Source organism: Stenella coeruleoalba, assembly GCF_951394435.1.
Source record: "Stenella coeruleoalba genome assembly, chromosome: 18".
Taxonomy (NCBI): Eukaryota; Metazoa; Chordata; class Mammalia; order Artiodactyla; family Delphinidae; genus Stenella; species Stenella coeruleoalba.
The window spans coordinates 8,158,214-8,179,254 of NC_137164.1; the positions used below are offsets into that span (position 1 = coordinate 8,158,214).

The 21,041-nt window shown below is 40.0% G+C and overlaps 1 protein-coding gene across 1 annotated transcript in view; it reads left to right on the forward strand.

Moving 5' to 3' along the window:
• The window catches only part of RXFP2 (relaxin family peptide receptor 2), a gene marked incomplete at both ends in the record, with an annotated part of 46,743 nt that extends 44,058 nt beyond the window's left edge, over positions 1-2,685 (forward strand). The window contains 2 exon segments of the mRNA XM_079903328.1: positions 2,425-2,570; positions 2,572-2,685. Coding sequence (XP_079759454.1) covers positions 2,425-2,570; positions 2,572-2,685 — 260 coding nt within the window.
• Between the last annotated feature and the right edge of the window lie 18,356 nt (positions 2,686-21,041).

Below are 21,041 nucleotides of genomic sequence, written 5' to 3' on the forward strand. Positions count from 1 at the left end.
AGGCCTAAGATAAATCGATTTTGTGAAATTCTATTTGTATGACTTTATCATGAGATTCCATGGAATGTGAAATCTTTTGGATAAAAACAAAAGAAGTGTCGAGCATGGTGTTGACACATCAGAAGCCCTTATAAAAGAGTGATGAATGTACAAGTAACAAACACCTGCAACTATTTATGTCCCTCTGCCTTGCCAAATGCCTCACTGCAAAATGACATACAACATTTGCAGCATCCCCTTAACCTATGAGCTTAGTCCCACAACAAGGTTTTCTGATAGCAGGGGTAGTAATCATTATTGTTGGAGAGAGTCTAAGACATTTTAGATCATGATATGGAACTAGAACAGGAAAAAAAAACATGAAAATGTTGTTGGGCCACACATTGGTCCTTCTCTACATTTTATAGTTCAGTCCTTTGAGGTTCGTCTTGAATACCTCAGTGCACCTAGGAGAGAAGTCTTTACCACACTTGACTAAGCCCCTGCTCGCTTGCCCAACTCCCCATGGTGTTGTAGAAATTGCTACATTCATGGACCTAAATGGCCACTGTCCCCACCCTCCAAGAACTCTGGGGTCTGCTCCATCATGGTAGGTCACTGAGAGTACATGGGTTCAGCCCCAAAGATAAGCTGGCTTCAGCCCTCCCATTTCAGGACTTACCTGCTAACCTTACATCAGTGAGTCATCCTGAGACAAACAGGAAGTCTCATTCCTGATCACAACCTCCTTTCGGGACACAACAGACAAAAAACAACTGACTGTTTTTCTTCAGTCACAAACTGTTCATATCTAATTTTTTTTTTAATTAAGGACAGATAACATAGTAATATAAAACTTCATTTAATAAATCTAAGGTATGCTAAATACAAACGTATTTCTTCTGTATTCTTTCCAGTTAAAAAGAAATAAGGAAAAGAAAGAGAAGACAGGGTGGAAAAGAGGAAAGGCAAACATAGAAAAAGGAGAAGGGAGAGATCAAAGGGAAGGAGGAAAGGGCAGATAAAGTCAGAGAAGAAGTGGAAAAGTAAACGGGAGGGAGAACAGACGGGATGTAGGGAACAGAGCAGGGCTAAGAGAAGAACAAGCAACAGTGTCTGAAGGATAAGAAATTTACAGGATGGGGAGGGAAGGAGGGGGTCACAGAGGAGAGGGGGAGAGGAAGGATGCTAGGCTTATGTCCAGCTCTCACCTGAGATGGCAGTTCTCAGACTTTTGAAGATGGGGGAGGAGACAGCAGAGTGTGGTGGGACTGGAGAACCCCAGGTTCTGAAAATGGTTGTCCGCAGAGCCGGCCCAGCTCACTGACTTCAGTCATGTAAGTTATCGTCAGCCCCTTTCACAGATAAGGCAGTTGAGGTCTGGGGAGCTTAGGGGATTTGCCCACAGGCACACAGCTAAGAAGTGTGTAACCCTGGGAGCAGGCTCTGTTTAAGGGAGAAAATAGATTTCATCCTAACCAAGCAACTGATGTACCGTCGGCCCTCCGTAGCCCTGCGTTCCAAATCCATGCATTCAACCAACTGCAGACGGAAAATATTGGAAACAAATTTCCAGAGAGTTCCAAAAAGCAAAACTTTAATTTGCCTTGTGCTGGCAAATAGCATTTACATTGTATTTACAACTCTTTACGTGGCTGTACCTTGTATTAGGTGAAGTAATCTAGGGATGATGTAAAGTATACGGGGGATGTGCATAGGTTATATGCAAATACTATGCCATTTTATTTAACGGACTTGAGAACCTGTGGATTTCGGTGTCTGTGGAGCTCCTGGAACCACTTCCATGGTGGATACTGAGGGACAACTGAATTCAGAAAGGACACTGCCATCCAAAATTTCTCCTCACTTTTTCTGGCATATTTCCCTTAATATTCTATTAACCTTTGTAAGCCTTCACGCAGAAGGAATTCGTTGAGTTCGGAGCTATATTCTTTTTTGCTCTTCCAATCTTCTGACTGCACTCTGAATATAGCAGCGGGGATATGAGGGAAGGGCAGGAAGACCTTCAGGACTGAAATTCAGACCAAGGTCAGAGCTGACTCTGGACCAGAACCTTCTAGTTCTGGACACTGTCCTATTGATTATGAATTATTTCCTCATTTTCTTATTTTTCTATAAGAAAGGGCAATGAAAACAAGAAAAATACATTATGTATCAATTTATAGTGTATGAAGTGTTTTCACATATCTCCTCCCACGTTGTTTCGTAACAACGTGCGAAGTCGTTTCTGAAACTCAGAAAAGTCGGTGGTAGGACCTTGAATTCGTAGCTCCCGTGCTCTTCCAGCAGAGAGCTTTTCCATGAGGTGAGAGAGGACGTAAACGAGCCATGTAGCCATCTCAAAAGTAGCTTTGACTATAAAATGTTACGTGTCTTGTGTCTATGAAAACCTCAGCTTTCTTTCACACTTCGTTTCCTTCTCAGAAACAATCACTTCCTGGGTCGTCATTTTTTTCCTCCCAGTAAACAGTGCCTTGAACCCAATCCTCTACACTCTCACAACCAGCTTTTTCAAAGACAAGTTGAAACAGCTGCTGCACAAACATCAGAGGAAATCGATTTTCAGAACTAAAAAAAAAAAGTTTGTCTACATCCATCGTGTGGGCCGATGACTCGTCTTCAGTGAAACTTGGGGTTTTGAACAAAATAAACCTCGAGGAGAATATAGTGAAACCAGCTTCCTAGGACTGGTTTTGGAGCACTGGACTTTCAATGGACTACCTAAAAAAGCACAGCATTTGGAAGATGACATCTGCAGTCCTTTTCATCTTTACCAACGGCGACCCTTTCTGCACAGACAGCACGGCAGGATGATATCAGGCCCTGCATTCCGGTGGCAGCTGTACTGTTTATCAGCCGGGCTGAGAACTGTACCTGAGAGTTCTCCTCACCGACATGCCTGAAATGCACAAGTGAAGCCATAAATAGTAGGCTGATAAGCAGTTGTTCTCTAGCTCGTCAACGCGGCCAACCTACCAGCGGATGCCCACACGTTGGCGCTGCATGGTCTGTTTTTAAACTGAATTGTGCTGTCCATAAAATAAAAACAGTCACGACATCTAACGCTAGCGTGGCGGGAATAGCATAAGCCTAACATCTCTCTCCTTGCTTTTTCAACGTCAAGTGAAATCCTCAGCATCCTGCTGAACTGATAGCGAAGGATTTCCGAGATGTCCACCCACCTCAAGTCCTGCCCTATGGAGGCCCGTGGATTAGCGGCTCTGAAAGCAGAACTTCATACAAGGTTCGAAGTCGAACATATGACCAGAGAGGCACGCTGACCATTTGCCTAGTACCATTCACCTTTTCAGCTTGTATTTAATGTGAGAAGAACTGAGCTCTCAAAATATTTCTCTTAAGGTTGCCCATGCCATAAAGGAAAATTGGGCACTCCAACTGCCAAAAACTACATTTTAATATGTTTTAAAGTATAATTTCTTAAGAGCGGTATCCCTGTTGCTGGCAACTTCTGCCATCATAGAACACACAGATAAGAAGGGTTAAGGGGGATTTAAGAACACTGGACTCAGATCAATTCCTGTTGTTTTCAACCAAAAGGCTGGTAAGTTTGGATTTGTTTTTTGAAAAAAGTAGTTGTGAAGTCCTGGACATGTTTTTATATGGAAAGTTCATATGTCAAAAAAAAAAGAATCAGGTAAATAAAATTATATTTTGCATTTGTCTATACATTATTTTAAATTCAATAAAGACCACAGATAGGGCTTATTGACTGTTACCCATGTTTTTCTTGGTAGAGAATATAACTAGGAAACAAACACAGCACCGCAGTTAACAAGACACCTCTTTACACTTTTCTTTCTCTTCCCCCCTCTTTCAAAGCATGAAGCAGTAACTTAATTTCTTTACTCTTCGCTTCATTCTGAGTTCCTTTAATGAGATGAAATGTAAGCAGCTGACTAAGAACTCCACATCACCTCCTACTGCATATTAAATGAGATGCCCTTTTATCCAGTAGCATCCAGGAAAGAAAGAATCCCAGAGTTTCTGCATCACAGCTGTGTCGGTAATTTACCTGTCAGTATCTAATATTGACGAAAACCATCATGGGAGTTCCTTTATTTTGATCAAGTGAGATATTTCTTACATCAGGGAAATCTTTTCACTCTTATTCTAGAAGTAATGTCCCCACCCATTGACTAGGCCACCTTTTGCCTTATAGTTTCAAAATTTCCTCCGTCTTATCTCCTCACTATGATTAGTTGCTTCCCAACTTGTCTGTTTTTTTAAATGTCCTTTGCCAGTCCTTGAACATCACATGATTTATTTCTAATATATTTCCCAACGTCAAAAGCATAAATAAGGAATAGACCCCGAGCGTAGGGTATCTCAATCTTAGCACAAATGTGTCTCCCAGTTTCCCACTCTCGAGCCTCAGGCATGGGCCGGGAGGCAAGCATCTGGGAGCGGTGTTTGTGAATGTCTGCGCTCTTACTGTTGAGCTTTGGACGTGAGAAGCACAAGGTCAGGTGCACCGGGGAGTTTGGCAGCACAGTTCACGGAAAAATGGAAGCTCTATGTTGGTCAGCAGCATGACAAATAGTATAAAATTGAATTCTAATGGCTTAGTGATTTACAGTCTTATTCTATACTGCTATATAAATAGAAAACCATCAGAAATACGTTTGATTTTAGCTAATGATAGTGTTTTATCTGGGCTGAGTGAAGTCTTTTGTGTTGGGTCAGACTTGTTTTCTAAACCCAGTATTTCTATGTGGTTGTGAAAATACCACCTCTGTTCGTGAGCCATTTTCCATGACAAGATAAACATCAATTAAATGTCACTCCAGAGTTTAAGAGGCCACAGACTGTGCCATCTCTGAGTAGGAGAGGGTGAGGGCAAATTACCTGATCCACATCCTGTTATGCCTTTGTGTATAACGTATCTTGTCTTGAAAAGAAAAAGATATTCTAAAAACTCAATATGGAACCTCAGACATCAGTGCAAAGAGAGGCTTAGTGGTTTATCTGTACTAGACATAGCCAAGCTTTTCTACATCACTTTGGTTTATTCTTAAGTTTTATATCTAATTAAAGTTAAACTAGTTTATGCCAGTTACAGTTGCTGAAATAGCTTCTTGATGGTCAGGTGCTTTAAGTGAAATTAGGCATATCTGAGCTTTTGTATAAATAGTAGTATCACCTTCCCCCAATCCCATCTTGCACCCCAATTCTGCGGCTTCATCTACCTGGTCTCTATAAAATCAAGGAGCCACAGAAGCAGACCCATCTCCCCAGTGTTTGTCTCCTAAGGATGACTCGGTTGCCAGATCAAATTAGCATTTGGTGATTTGCTACCTATCTACTCATGCCACATTTTCAAGATTTTTATCTCACCCCAGGTGATTCTTCACTCTGCTTTCCCATCCTCAAGTTCATAAGCAGTGCAGAAATCCAGAGAATGCACATGTTAGAGATGAGAAATGGTAAGGACTTCACATCAATCATATCCACCCTATCGTTTGATAACTACTCCAAGGGAGTCTGAAGGAAATGTATCTGCCAAAATTAACAAGAAATACATGTAAGACATATTTCCTTTTAGTTTTTGCAGTATAACGTAAACGGGCATATGGTTCTATTTAATAAATAGACTTAGGCAACTTTACTCAAGAAACAAAACATTGAACATAAGTATTTGTGTCTTATTTCCTTATTCTGGTAGATAAGAGAGAATGATTACAAAGATCTCTCTCTGTGTATCTATTTATATATTTATCTGTTTATGTATGTTTCTGTTTATATGTCAGTTGTCTGACATCTTGTTTATGAAAGACAGAAGATGTATATTTAATAATGATAATGTTTATCTCTGACCAGGAAAATGAAATGAAATTAGATGATTCTCCTTTTAAATGGCTTTTCAGTGGGAGATCTCAAAGTCCTTGAGAAATACTTCCCAAAGCCCTGAAAGCTAGTTGAAACCTATTACTCCATGTATTTCATTACACTGGTCTTCAGGATATTTCTCTACATGACACGTACGGGAGAACCAAATTACAAATGAAGAAATAGAGGACAAAAAGGCCAAGTGACAAAATTGCAGATCCAGAGTGGGGATCTTCTGCTGTCTGAACAGCCTGGTCCCAGTCCATAGTGACACCTCCTACCCCCAGGACCTGAAGAAACTCATAACAATTTTGAGTTATAAACTCATAACTACTTTATACAGAAGAAATTATTTCTGGACTATCTGGGAGCTAGTAAAACGTTCACTTGTTTAGTGATTGACTTCATAGTGTGAGGGTGTCTGCTTCAGTATAGGTTTTGTAATGAAAGCTGTATACTTTCTTGCTAAGACCACACACATTTAATACAAGGAAATACGCTGTCAAAAGTGAGGGTGCTGGTGACGTAGTTCAAGGTCAGCCATCAACTACTTCCAAGACCTCAGACAAATATCTTTAAATCTCTATCATTCTCTATAACTGACTTTCCTTAAGATTATATCACGTAAACTGACGTCTTGGCCCGTTTCTGGGAAGATCTATTATGTGGATTAAAACACTTGCTGAAGGTTGATATGGATTTAAAATGCAAAAGTTTACATAAAGTTCAAAGATCATTCAATTCTCAATTTCCCTTTTCTCAGGAAGAATCAATGCACAGAGCCACCAATGTTCAGAAATCCACCCCTTTCAGTGGATTTCCTTCCAGGAGGCTTCTATTCTGGAAAAAATTCTGAAGCAATGCCTCAGACATTGAAGCTTTTCTAGGACACAGGCACTTACAACAATACAGCAGTAAGTACAACTTAAAAATTAGGTGGCCTATTGCTAGCAAAATCCAGGAATGCAGACATCAGCATAATTAACAAGCAAACATCTTAACTACAAATCAGACTGATCTCTTCACTTAAGTGTAAAAATAGGTCTACTATCACCTGCATTAGCCTCTTAAACAGACATAGATGCACAGGGATGTCCAGCACTTATGACTGGGTATACTCCTGGGAAAAATGTTGTTAGGATAAAGAGACAATGACATACCTGATTTCCCCGTGGAACCAGCATAGAACATGTGGTTCTTGACCCAGGATTCAGTTCCACCTCCAACTTTGCCCCATCATCTGTAAACTCCCTCCCCGTGTCACCAGCCTCTCCCTCCCTCTGCTGGCTCTTTCTCCTCAGCTCACAATGCTACAATTCTCACCGCAAAGAAGACAAGCCCACCATCCTGCACCCTCCTCTGTATTATTCTCACCTTCTCTTTATAGCTAAACATTTTGAAAGAATAGTACATTCTTGGTCATCAGCATCTCACCTCCCATGACTTCCACCCTCACCACTGCACTGAGCTGCTCTCATGAAGATTGAACCACTATGTTGTACACACAAAACTAATGTAATGTTATGTCAATTACACTTCAATAAAAATAAATAACTTCTTTTCATTGAAGTATAGTTGATTTACAATGTTTCAGGTGTACTAGAGTCTCTGGCTCTTCCATCACTTCCTGTTCAGGAAGACACATCTGGCCACCGGAGGGTGAGAGCGGAGGAGGGGTAGTAGAATCTGGCCTCTCCAGCAGCTACTGAAGAGGCCAGGGCATGTAATCTGAAAGTGCAGGGTGATTTACTCCCCTCTGAATGAACTTTGTCCATAAGAGAGAGAAGAGAAAAGATCCATTTTGGATCTTTGGATCCTCCATGTTTGGATCCAAATGGATCCAACAGATCCATTTCCACTTGTCCTGCTCCAGGGAACTGTTCCTAGGAATACGTTCCCCTAAAGCCTATCCAGAGACGCCTCACGTGGCCGAGTGGGTCCACCTGCCCAGCTGCTCGTCTTGGCTTGTTCTGAAGCTGTGGCATTTGCACAGACCTTGCATTTGCTCCCTGTCCTTCTCTGCCTCACATTCTGCTTCTCTCAGCCTCACTGCTCTAGGATTGGCTTCCTCATAAAGCACTAGCTCTTAAACCTTGCCTCAGGCTCTGATCTTTCTAAGGGATCCAGGCTAAGACATCCCACAAACCAGCAATTCAACTTGCAGGTGTTCACCCTAGAGAAATCGAAGCACATGGGCACAAAGAGATGAATACAAAGATGTTCAGTGCTACAATGTTTGTTCAATATTTGTATTAGCACAAAAGCAGAGGCAATCTAACTGTCCTGCAGTAGGAGTATGGGTAAACTATGGCTTACTAATTAAAACAATCCATTATCATACAACAGTTAAAGTGATCTCATGTATCAAAATAGAGAAATGTCAAGAATGTAATATTGAGTGAAACAAAGTTATAAAATATGGAGTACACTGTATTATTTACACAAAATTTTAAAACACAAAACAGTATATCCCTTATGTATCTTATACATGGGAATGATATTCTGCAATTTTAAGAAAGGATTTACCTCTGGGAAAGAGAGAAAAAAAATTTAATCTGTCTTTAACAATTGTTCTAAAAAAAGAAAAAAAAGACCTAAAGCAAATATCACTAATGTGATTATCTGTTTAATTTTGCCAGTGTATATATTGTTAGCAGTTATATTGGGTTGGCCAAAAAGTTTGTTCAGGTTTTCCATAGCATTTTATGGAAAACCCGAACGAACTTTTTGGCCAACCCAATATTAGTTCATAAACTTTTTTGTGGTTCCACCATCTTTTAGAATTAAAATTTCAATGACTCAAGCCCTCATCCTGCATATCATAACGTTAGAACGTCCAAAAGTCTCTTCAAGCGAGGTTTCTTTGAATTTTCAGGGGATTTACAATTGGCTAAATCGGTTCCTGTTCTGTGAGCACTTTCCTTCTCCCCTGATCCCCAGCCCTGGGCCTCCTCTAGCCTCAACTGTCTGGACCATGGGCCTCAGTCCTCCCTCGATATGGTGCTGCCACCAACACACTCACAGAGCAGAGGGATCCTGGAGGGAGGGCTGTGTTATCCCTCAGCTCCGTGTACCATTAACAGACTTACAGCTGCGGGTAATGAAGACAGATTACAGTTCAGTTAAAAAAAAAAAAAAAAACCACAAAACTTAAATGTGTTCTAAAAGGTCATTCAGTCATTTCCCTCTGTACATTTAGGCCCACGCTGTCTCCATCTTCTGGGGCTTTTCTGTTACACACACACACACACACACACACACACACACACACACACACACACACCTTCTTTTCTGTTACACACACACACACACACACACACACACACACACACACACCTTCTCCCTACCCTGACTGCCAGCCGTTCTATCCCACAAATTCTGTTAATCCCTTCTTCAGAATAGTTTTGTTTCTCACCCCTGCCCCAAACTGACTTTCAAGCCTACCCTTGCTTATCCAAAATCTGAATCCACATCGTTAAACAACGGGCCTTCTATTTAGGATCTCTGCCCTTTGGCTGCACAAAACAGAAGGAAAAGCTTTGAAATTACAGGCTTTCCTTTCGCATGAACAAATTTTATGAAAGATAGCTTCCCCCTGCAAGTCTTTCTCAAAACAGAAGGAAAACAGTATGAAAATTCACTTTACGTCTGTCCAGAATAAATCTGCAAGGGTGGGGAATCTCCCCCAACGCCCCACCACAGTTTACCCAACTCAGCACCCCTACACATATATACAAGTGCTAAAAGCCCTGAAATCTAGGTCTATTTAGTATAGGGGCAAATAATTCCGTACACCTTAGTTGATACTGAAGAAATATCTGCATTATGATCCCGTATTAGAATTACTGTCCGTGAGGATGATGCCTTAGATGTGCATAGCCTTCCACAGTTTACAAGGAACTTTTATATAGAACACAATCTGTAAAGAAATACGTAAGGAGACGCAAATAATTTTTAGCAGAACTGAAACTAAAATCCAGTTCTCTCGACACAATAAAATTCTTTCCACTCTACCAAGCTGTATCTAAACTTATGTCACCTAGAAAAGATTAGATTAGTATGAAAGGATTAGATTAAATAGAAAGGATAAGGTGAAAAGAAAGATTAGATAGAAAGGATAAGGTGAAAAGAAATCTAAAAGACTTCAGAAGAATTCATTTCAAAGTTTAAGCTTTGGTGGACAAATGGTTGTCTAGAACAGTGCCTAATGCGTAGTAGGTGCTCAAGAATTCGTTGAATGAATGAATGAAATGTGTATGTCCCTGGCTGCCTGAAATCACTATTTAGTTATCCAGAATAACCCAAGGATTTTAGATGTTTGAAATGGTGATATCCAGATGGAGGGAGATGTGTTTATATGTATGGAGATATATATATATCTCCAGAAATTCCCCATCTCTATTACTCTCTTCCTTGCCTACATCCTTTGTCTTCAAAGCCACATTAGAAAGTATAGATCATTAATATATAAGAAAACATACCCAGGGGTACAAAAACCATACCTAGAAGAAGACACTGAGATTCAGATAAGATTTTTTCACAACTTCATTACCTACTGAATAGAGTACCCTTTGTGTAATCTTTGGTGAAATCAGACTTTCTTAAAGGAGAGAACATATGTGACTTCCTCCCTTCTTCCTGGTGCTGATGGTGAATGTGGCCGTGCAGAGCACAGAGGTAAAGTAAAACCCTTGACTTTGATTCACAAGAAGGGGAAAATTTGCTCAGAGAATGGGACGCATCAGAGAACAGACCTCGGTCCCACTCTTGCCCAGTGGCTGAGCAAACAGCAGAGTTTTATTTGGCAGAATTTGCTTCAGAGAGTTAAGAGAAGAGAGAAGGGGTCCAAAGAGGAAGAGTGAGGGTCGGGTTTTAAACCCCTGTGCAAATAGTGCAGTCAGGTTGAAGCACCCTGGAGAATTTAGAACCCTAGCCAAAGTGGAATCAATATCTATCTAGCAAAAATGCCAGAATGTTATTAAGTCACCTGCAAAGCATATGAAGGAGAGAAAAGAGGTCTCTTTCTGCACCAAAAGACAGCAATCCCTGAATAGGTTCATGGTCTATCACCATGAGAAGCTTAAAGAACACCGCCAAATAATGAACTTGTATGATTGTATTGAATAAAAAATTTGCTAAAGGATTCAAACATCTTGTGATAAGTGAACGTGAATCAAAAGTAACTGCAATTATGAATCAGCAGATATTGAGGATTCAATTTAAGAGTTAAAAAGACATATGGGAACATATGTATATGTATAACTGATTCACTTTGTTATAAAGCAGAAACTAACACACCATTGTAAAGCAATTATACTCCAATAAAGACGTTAAAAAAAAAAAAAGATTTGGGAAGAGTCTCTAGCCGAGGAGATAACGTCTTCCCTGGGGGTGGATTAAGGAAGTAAAATATAGCATTCCCCGACTTCCAGAGTGGCTGAATGGCTTCCACCGCCAGAGCTCCTCTCCATGTCAATAAACCCCAGCTCACTGCTGGGGCTCAACAGCCTCACTCCCAGGCGACAGTGCTGCTGGAAAAGCCACAAACTGGTGATTTGTTTTCTTTTCTTTTTAACAATGTAATTAGTATTGCACAAACTAAACTATGGCAACACTGAAAGAAACATAAATAAAAAAATGAAAATCACCCATAATCCCCTCACTTTAATATATGATTTTCATTTATTTATTTTCTATTATGTTAATAGATACGTTTTCCCTCATTGCAAACCCAGCATATATACAATTACATGGTGCTATTTTTCTTTTGCAAGAGTGTAAAATTTTTTCATGTTCCCCAGTTTTCATAATTGTTATTTTTTCTGTATTGAGATTCAGTGATTTTCCATTGAAGTATTAATCCTAATTGATTTAACCACTTCCCTGCTGTGAAGCATTTTGGTTCTTTCCAACTTTGTTCATTCATTCGGAAAGCATGAAGTGTCTTTTATGTGCCAAACACTATACTAAACATTAGACGCGTAAATAGTCCCTGCTCTTGACAAATTCAGGGGAAAAGAGATGTGGTCACTGAAGGGGGGACCTGGAACCAAACTGCCAGGATCCAGAGCTCCCCGTGGCATTGGTCTTGCATCCGAGCTCACTTCTCCCTCTGCCTAATCTTCTTCCTCCCTCTCCTTTCCACAGGGGTTGATCCCGAGAGTACACCCTCATAAGCCCCCTGAACACTAGGCTGTCTCAGAGTCTGCCTTCTGAATACACCAACCTGTGAAACACCATAAAAGAAAGATGAGCTTTTCAAACCCTTGGGTAGAAATGGAACATAAATCTCACACCAGGGATCAAAAGACCTAGTTCAAGTCCCAGATCAGCCACAGAGAGGCAGTGTGATCTTGAACAAGCCTCTTACTGTCTTGAACCTCAAATGTTTCTAAGAGAAGAATAATTCCTCCCCATCTATCTTACAGGGTTATGGCATGAGGATTTAATAAGATGTGTCTTGGGAAAACGCTACAGAGTGTAAGATGCTGGGTAATTTGTTATTCAGTAGATTCTGGAGTTGTTCTTTTCTTTGTCTGTTAAGTTCATCCTTCTCAGCATTAAACCATTCAGATTGCTCTAGAAAAATATTTCCCTGGGTTATTCTCATAGGTGGCTGGAACGAACTCTCTAAGGCTCATAAAGAGATTTAAAAGATCAAGAACACTGAGAGAATATCAAAGCACTCTGCATATTTACAACAAACATTCCTACATAAAATATTCTATGACTACACACCCAGATCCCAGGCTACATGAAGCCCTGTAGTCTTGGGTATAAATGAACTAAGACGTAAGAGAGTCTGAGGCAGACACAGGACCAGATATAAAGAAGATTATGTGGCCCCAGTCCTGTTAATGATAGGAAATTATAGTATAATGATTTTATGGGGAGGGAGGTCTATTGCTAATATGTCAGCCCTTCCTGTCTAGAGAACTTTGTAAGCACGCCTTGGTTCATTTTTCTTTCTGTTGTTGAAATTTCTTCATAATAATTAGGAGTCTCATCAGAGAGGTGGTAGCTCGACTGGAAATCAGAAGAGTGATGGACATTTCGATTTTCGGTGGAAGGAAAGACTGGTAATGCAGAGACTGGACATAGTGGGGATGGCAGCTCTTCAGTGCACAGCGTCACTGGGAGCCTCTCCCATTGAGAAGGTGTGACCACCGTGTCACAACTTCTCTTCCTCTGACCTATGCCAAGTCGGTAAGACATAGCAGCCAGTGAACCGCAGCCACTGCAAACACTCCGTCTATGTATCCAGCTATCTATCTACCATCTATCTACCTATCTAATCTGTCAATCGTCTATCTATATCTTACTTATCTATCTATGTATCATCTATCTATCATCTCTATCTCTTTTTTTGAGAGAGAAAGTCTCAGATTAGTGTAACAATTCACTGACCTGTAAATTGTTATAAAAGAAAAATTAGGGGGGTTATAATGAGGGTCTTAGCCTCTGTCCACCTTCAGCAACCTTCAGAGATCTTTGATTTCCTCATCTCGATTCAATGAAAAACACAATATTAATTCAAAGTTAAAGCATTTTCCCTTTGCTAAGGGCAGCAATCTTTCTCTTAGCCCTTCTCCAGCACTAATGAGGAGAAAGCAAATCCCATTCAAAAAGCCCACTGTAGAGAGTGGAGCTGCTCTGTCAACACCAGCAAACAAGAGTGAACAAATTATCCTTAATTTTCCCCCCCAAAATTAATAAATAATTAATAGAGAAAGTGGGAGTTCATTTGACAGTAAACAGAATAAGATCCAGGCTAAACAAAGAAAAACGAAAAAAGCAGAGTTGGTTTAAGTGTCTCTTCTCTTCCCCTCTCTGTTTATGTCACTTTTCTCTCTCCCTTAGGGTCTGCCAACCTTTGTACAGCTTTTTTCCCCTTGCAATCCCTTGCCCTCCCAAACTCCTCACCCTAATTTGGCTGTCCATGACTCAGTGTCTTTATTTACCTCCACTCCCCAACCCAAGGCATGCACTCCTTCCCCACTCATAACCCCATTAGTCAATGGGTCTTATGCCCTCAGGTTTTAAGGGCTAACTAGCTAGTCCGGAGGCTAACATAGATTACAGAAAGAGGCTGGGTAGAGAGGGGCTACTCCCAGATAACATATAGCAAATACATGTTAATAATAACTTCCTAAAGACAAGTGGTCCACGGGAACCATTTTCCCCATTAGAGATTCCAATGGTGGACATTTCAGACTTGACAGCTAAGGAGGACCCAGCTCCGGCTGGCTGGGGGGAGCGAAGAGAACTGCAGCTGGAATGACCACTTTCACCCCAATCTGAGGAGGTTCCTCCCAGCGCTAACCTCTTGATATAGAGGCCCTCTACCTGCTAGTTTCCTTCCTTCAAAGTTCTGGGAACGTCGATACCATCTTGCCGAGAGCCTTTTTTGACTCCCTGGATTCCCTTCAGTCTGGTAGTATACCTTGGCTTCAGAACAAGGAGGACTGAACTGTCAATGATGATCTCCTCTGATCTGGCAATTCTGAAGCATAAACGTGCCGAAATGAGACAATTAGAGGAGCAGTGCCTTATGCGTGAGCACTATTGTGTATTAACGTGCTGAGTGCCCCCCAAAAGATAGGTAGTAGGTACCCAAACCCACTCGCGGTATTTTAACCTGCATGTTTTAAAAAATCGTGAAGCTTTAAAACTCCCCCAGCATATGCAACAGAATCATTCTGCGTTTCCTGAGGTAGTAGCTGTGTGAAGAGTGATATTGCCAAGGGGGTTTGATCAGCGGTGACATCAGACAGCAGTTTCCTGTGAGAAGCCCGGCTGCCATTTAGACGAGGCAGGGAAGAGCGGAAACCAAGCAAAGACGGCTCTAAGGGAGGAGATGACGGGGGACAAGTGGAGAAGCTGTACGGTCAGCAGTAAAGCCCCGCAGACGGATGACGAGCCCAGCAAATGCCTCCTACTAACACGTACCCGCTGCTCATCTACTGAAGAGTGAACACCAACATGGCAAACCTTTCCTTTTGTTCTCATGAATTGGCAAATATAAGGCCCACATCACTAATGTTGCTCCGAAGTCCTGACTATCCAAAATGACTAAAAACAAGTCATTCACTCATTCAGTGAAATGAATGGAGTGGAAAAATGGGGGATAGGGATGGGGCAGACAGATTTCACCAACTTCCACATATTCCAGCATGATTTTTATGTCTGCCATCCAGACACATGGATGTAACACATGTATGCAGTTGAAAGAGATATTTTTTCCTCTTAACATATTATGGTAGCTGTGCTTCACATGATTCATGTACAGGTATAAGATTTAGATCTGGTCAGTTTCGCTTTTTTTTGTTTGTTTGTGGCCTTTTAGCAGCCTCTGTTTTCCCCACCCTCCCCACCCCAAGGCAACCACTTTTCTACTCTTTGTTTCTATGAGTTTGACATTTTAAAAAGAAATTTATTTATTTATTTGTGTGTTTGTTTATTTATTTTATTTACTTATTTGTTTATTTCAGAGTCCACATATAAGTGATACCATACGGCATTTGTCTTTCTCTGTCTGGCTTATTTCATGTAGCATAATGCCCTCCAGGTTCATCCATGTTGTCACAAATGGACCATTTCCTTCTTTGTTGTGTCTGAATAATATTTGATTGTATATACAGATCTTCCTCGACTTACGATAGGGTTATGGCCCATAAACCCATCGTATGTTGAAAATATTGTAAATTGAAAATGTATTTGATACCCCTAACCCACGGAACAACATAGCTTAGCCCAGCCTACCTTCAACATGCTCAGAACACAACATTAGCCTACAGTTGGGCAAAATCATCTAACACAAAGCCTATTTTATAGAATAGGTGACAATATAACAAAGTGTTGAATATCTCATGCCATGTATTGGATTCTGTATTGAAAGTGAAAAACAGAATGGTTGTTATGGGTACAGAATGGTTGTAGATGTATCAGCTGCTCACCCTTGTGAGCCTCTGGTTGACTGGGAGCTGCGGCTCACTGTCGCTGCCCAGAATCACACAAGAGAGTATCATACCACCTACCACTAGCCCAGGAAAAGATCTAAATTCAAAATTCAAAGTGCAGGGACTTCCCTGGTGGCACAGTGGTTAAGAATCTGCCTGCCAATGCAGGGGACACAGGTGTGACCCCTGGTCCAGGAAGATCCCACATGCCGCGAAGCAACTAAGCCCATGCGCCACAACTACTGAGCCTGCGCTCTAGAGCCCGTGAGCCACAACTATTGAGCCTGCGCCACAACTACTGAAGCCCACGCACCTAGAGCCCGTGCTCTGCAACAAGAGAAGCCACCGCAATGAGAAGCCCGTGCACCGCAACGAAGAGTAGCCCCTGCTTGCCGCAACTAGAGAAAGCCCACGCACAGCAACGAAGACCCAACACAGCCAAAAAAAAAACCATTCAAAATGCAGTTTCTACAGAATGCATATCACTTTTGCACCATCATAAAGTCAAAAAATCGTAATTCAAACCATCATAAGTTGGGGACCATCTGTACATATACCACACCTTCTTTATCCATTCACGTGTTGATGGACACTTAACGTTGTTTCCATATCTTGGCTATTGTGAATAATGTTGCTATGAACATGAAAGTGCAGATATCTCTCTGATATTCTGTTTTCATTTACTCTGGATATATACCCAGAAGTGGGATTGCTGGATCATATGGTAATTCTATTTTTAGTTTTTTGAGGAACCTCCAAACTGCTTTCCTTAGAGGCTAAACCAATTTCCACTCCCACCAACAGTGCACAAGGGTTCCCTTTTCTCCACATCCTCACCAACACTTGTTATCTCTTGTCTTTTTGATAATAGTCATTGTAACAAGTGTGAGGTAATATCTCATTGTAGTTTTGATTTGCATTTCCCTGATGATTAAGGATGTGAGTACCTTTCCATGTACCTATTGATCATTTATATGTCTTCTTTGGAAAAATATGTATTCAGTTCCTCTGCCCATTTTTAAATTGAATTGTTTGATTTTTTGCTACTGAGTTGTGTGAGTTCTTAATATATTTTAGATATTAACCCCTTAGCAGATGTATGAGTTGCAAATATTTTCTTCCATTCCGTAGGTTGTATTTTCTTTCATTTTGTTGATGGTTTCTTTTGCTGTGTAGATGCTTTTTAGTTTGATGTAGTCCCACTTGTTTTTTGTTTTTTTTTTTTTGCTTTTGGTGCTTTTGCTTTTGGTGTCAAATCTTAAAAACATCATTGCTAAGACCAGTGTCAAGGAGCTTACTCCCTATGTTTTTTTTGTAGGTCAATTCTGTCAACTTTGGACAATTTTGTTATAATGAAACTTTATTCCTGAAGGATTTGTTCATTGAGTTGTCACTGTATAAAGAAAACCACATTAAAATGCAAGACTTAGAAAAAAAAAACTTAAGTCTTTGCAAAATCAGAGTGCTCCTCACTTTTGCTTAATATCAGATTGTCACAATTAATAATCATCAGCTGCAAGAAAGAAATAATTTATTTTTTCATAGTCTTGACTAAAGATTTAGTTTTCATAAGGTGGAGAACCAGTTGTATGATTTTGGGGGGGGGATTGAAGAGTTTATTCAGTTATGTCTCAAGGCAATTACATAACTGTTTATTTTGGTTAGCATAATATTTTGTTGCACTATTAATTTATACCATCAAATTGTATGATTTTTAGTAATTTTTTTCCCTTAGGGTCTGAGTAATTGTTTTCCAATTAAGGAACAACATTAAAAAAAAGAACCTTTGAGAGAAAAATTCAACTGTGTCAGTGTCCCTAATGGATTCTAGAAAATAAACCAGATTGTTGACTTGGTCTTCCTCTCCTAATAACTGACCCAGAAAAGAAGTTTAATTTCTTAGAATGTAAAGTAGGACTATTTCCTTTGATATTTCTATTAATCAAATATCTTAAATCCAGATTTATAATGGGCATATACATCTGGCATTAAATTGTTTTTAAAATGAAGTACATTATTTCTCTGACCCAACAGCTGTTACTGAATACTATAGAGATGTCTGAGATTGCGTTTGTAAGTACAACTCTAATGGTTTCTGAAATATGATTTAAAAATCAATACCTAAAAGTATTTTAAATGCATACTTGGGCATTATTCATCCTGGAGGCATGCACATCTCATTTTCTAGAAAAATCAAAGGCATACTTTGTAAAAATGAAAACAACATTTTCAATACTGTCTGTAGGATTTGATTGTGCAGGGCCAATACTTATATTTAACCAACTTGGGGGATGAACTAAACGATGAAAGAATATTAAACTTGAAGAGTTTAGACATAGATTTTCTACAGCTAAAACTCTGTGCCTTAGTCATATGGAGCTACCACAACCACTGACAAAGAAATGAATAAAGTAAAAATTAACTATAAGTTTCTTTTATCTTAATATTTCTTTTAAAATATAGGGAAAAGAGCAGTTATATTATTCGTGAGTTCAATATAATTATCCACTGATTTTTTTTTTTTTTTTTTTTTTTTTTTTGCAGTACGTGGGCCTCTTATTGCCGCGGCCTCTCCCGTTGCGGAGCACAGGCTCGGGACGCCCAGGCCCAGAGGCCATGGCTCACGGGCCCAGCCGCTCCGCGGCATGCGGGATCCTCCCGGACCGGGGCACGAACGCGTGTCGCCTGCATCGGCAGGCGGACTCTCAACCACTGCGCCACCAGGGAAGCCCTATCCACTGATTATATAATGCTTAATTCATTTTCCTAAGGTATGTTTGGAGAAACAAGTAACAACAGTATTGTAGGGATTACATCAATGAAGAGCAATCACTAAATAATAAAGCAACAACATTTATAACAAATATAATATTTTTGTTAGGGTTTTAAAGTCCCTAGGAATTTTTGAATATTGAAAGAGCAAATAGATATAAATATATTTCGCTTTAGATGAGGTTTGCAATTTTTCTTTCCATGATTAATTTTAGGGAAATTAAGACACATTTTTATGGAAAAAAGTTTACTCTGTAATTACATATTACTTCAAGATTTTAAAATTCATGCTCTGATATATAAATAGATTATAATCAAACTAATTAATACTACATTAATCTGGTTCATAACATCAGGTTACAGTTGATTCAACACTCATTACAGTTCATCTTTATTTTCTAGTTGAATTTAAAAATGATTTTTTTTCTGAGCAAAGAGAGGTATTAAGAATTTCATTTTTATTTATAATAATTGTTCAACATTTCTAAATTCATCAAAATTATATATTTTGTTGATTCTTTGCCACTTCAAAGTCTATAACTTGGGTAAATTTTCAGCACATGCCTGAAAATTACACATTTGCAATTCATTGTGCTTTTAGTCAGCAGTGATTAGTGAATTCAAATTGGAACTCTAACTATAGAATACTTAGAGCCTCTTCATACCGTGGTAGGTACTGGTTTGAAAAGATAATTGTAGAAATACATCTGTTAGAAACATATAGTCTTGGGGGAAAAATTAATGAAATACATAAATATTTCACAAGAAATTCACAAGGTTTGATATCTGTAGGCAAACCCGATGCTGCCACCACCGAACCACACCTGGCCCACGGAGTGGCAGAGAATGGGCTGTGTGCAAGAGAGAGCCTGAGAACAGTTCTGCAGATGGTGCTGAGAAAAACCTGGGTGCACGTAGGTACAATCTTTCAACCTCCACATCCCAGCTCAGGTGGGAATCTCCCTCCCCTTGTCCATGCACATCCCTCAAGCTGCAATTTACCCTTCTGTCTTCAAGGTGGCTGTGAGTTTAGTTTAATCTGATTTCACTTCAATAAATTGTTAAGGGAGACGAATGCTATTGGAGCTTTTCACACTCCGCACACGGGTAGAGCTGGAACTGCCCTGATTTTCACTTCTCCAAGGCCCTTGCTGCTGGCCAGTCTCCATCTAAGCCCCCCAGGCTTCCTAGTGCACAAGCGTCCATCTGAATTTTGAATCATGCTGAGGGCTGTGGGTGCAGAGTACAAGGCCTCAGGAACCAACCCAAAGCTGAAAACACTGCAGTTGCTACTTGTATAGAATATAACATATACATGGTTCTTCCAGTAGCCACGTGTCTTTTAACCTGATAAAAGCACAGAAGTGCTGGCTGGAAATGAGAACCGAATCTGCAAAACTAGCTTAGATCATTCAAATCTGCCTGACTCCAAACCAGTCCTGGGACAGCCCTGCATCTCTTCCACCCACCACCAAAGTTGGAGCTCCTCTAGTTTCATTTCATAACTAGAATGGCATCCTTCAAAAGAAGTAAAGTAATTGTTATCATGTTAAGTGGTCAAGACAACCTGGCAATAGGAGTTTTTAAAAGTAATCAAAAAGAGAGAGTTAAGAAATACAAAAGGATAATTTGAGTTCATTTTTGAGAGAAGTTTAGCTACATCAAAAAAATGCTTCAAGTCAATTATTTAAAAGAAATGATTTCAGTGTCAGTCTGCTTTAAACACGTGCATCTGTTGGGTTTTGTTTTATTTTATTATCATTTGAAGGTAAGTAGAACTGCAGACATCAGCTTCTCTGAATAATCACTATGAAGTCTTCCAAAAGAAAGGCAAGGGCTATAACCCTTGTCTAAATTTTTGGATGTCTTCCCAGTTAAATGTCAAAACAGTAGCTTCCTTTGGGATAACTATTCTTTATTGTACTGAAGAGCCTTTTAAGTGGTTTACTCTGAAGAATTGCATAGCATGCTTGACTTTACTTTCACATAATATGAGAATTTTTATTTTCTCATTCTCTAGGAAACAGCCAAGTTACTTCAAGCCTGTTTCTTTTCTCTCTTAAATACAAAGCTATTTTTCTGGAAGTGGAGGTGGGGGACCTGTAATATGCAAAGTCAGAGAACGTATAATCAGTGTAGATGAACAGAAACGTGTATCTCCTCCACACTTCATCCACACCCAGTCAGCTTGCTTCCTTCTGAAACCATGTACATATTCACACCCCGGGACTTTCCAGGTGCTGTTTACTCCTGCTCTGCCCTCCCCCCTCATTCTCAGACTACTGTTCCTCACTCATCTTTCACTGTCAGCTCAAAATCCATCTCCATCATGATGCCTTTTCCCCTGATCATCCAGACGGGATGATGTGTTCTTTTCTCAGCTAGGGAATGGGTCCCCACTGTTAACTTTTTAGAGTATACAATTTCAGCATTAGTTTTGATTTAAAAAAAAAAAAAACTTCA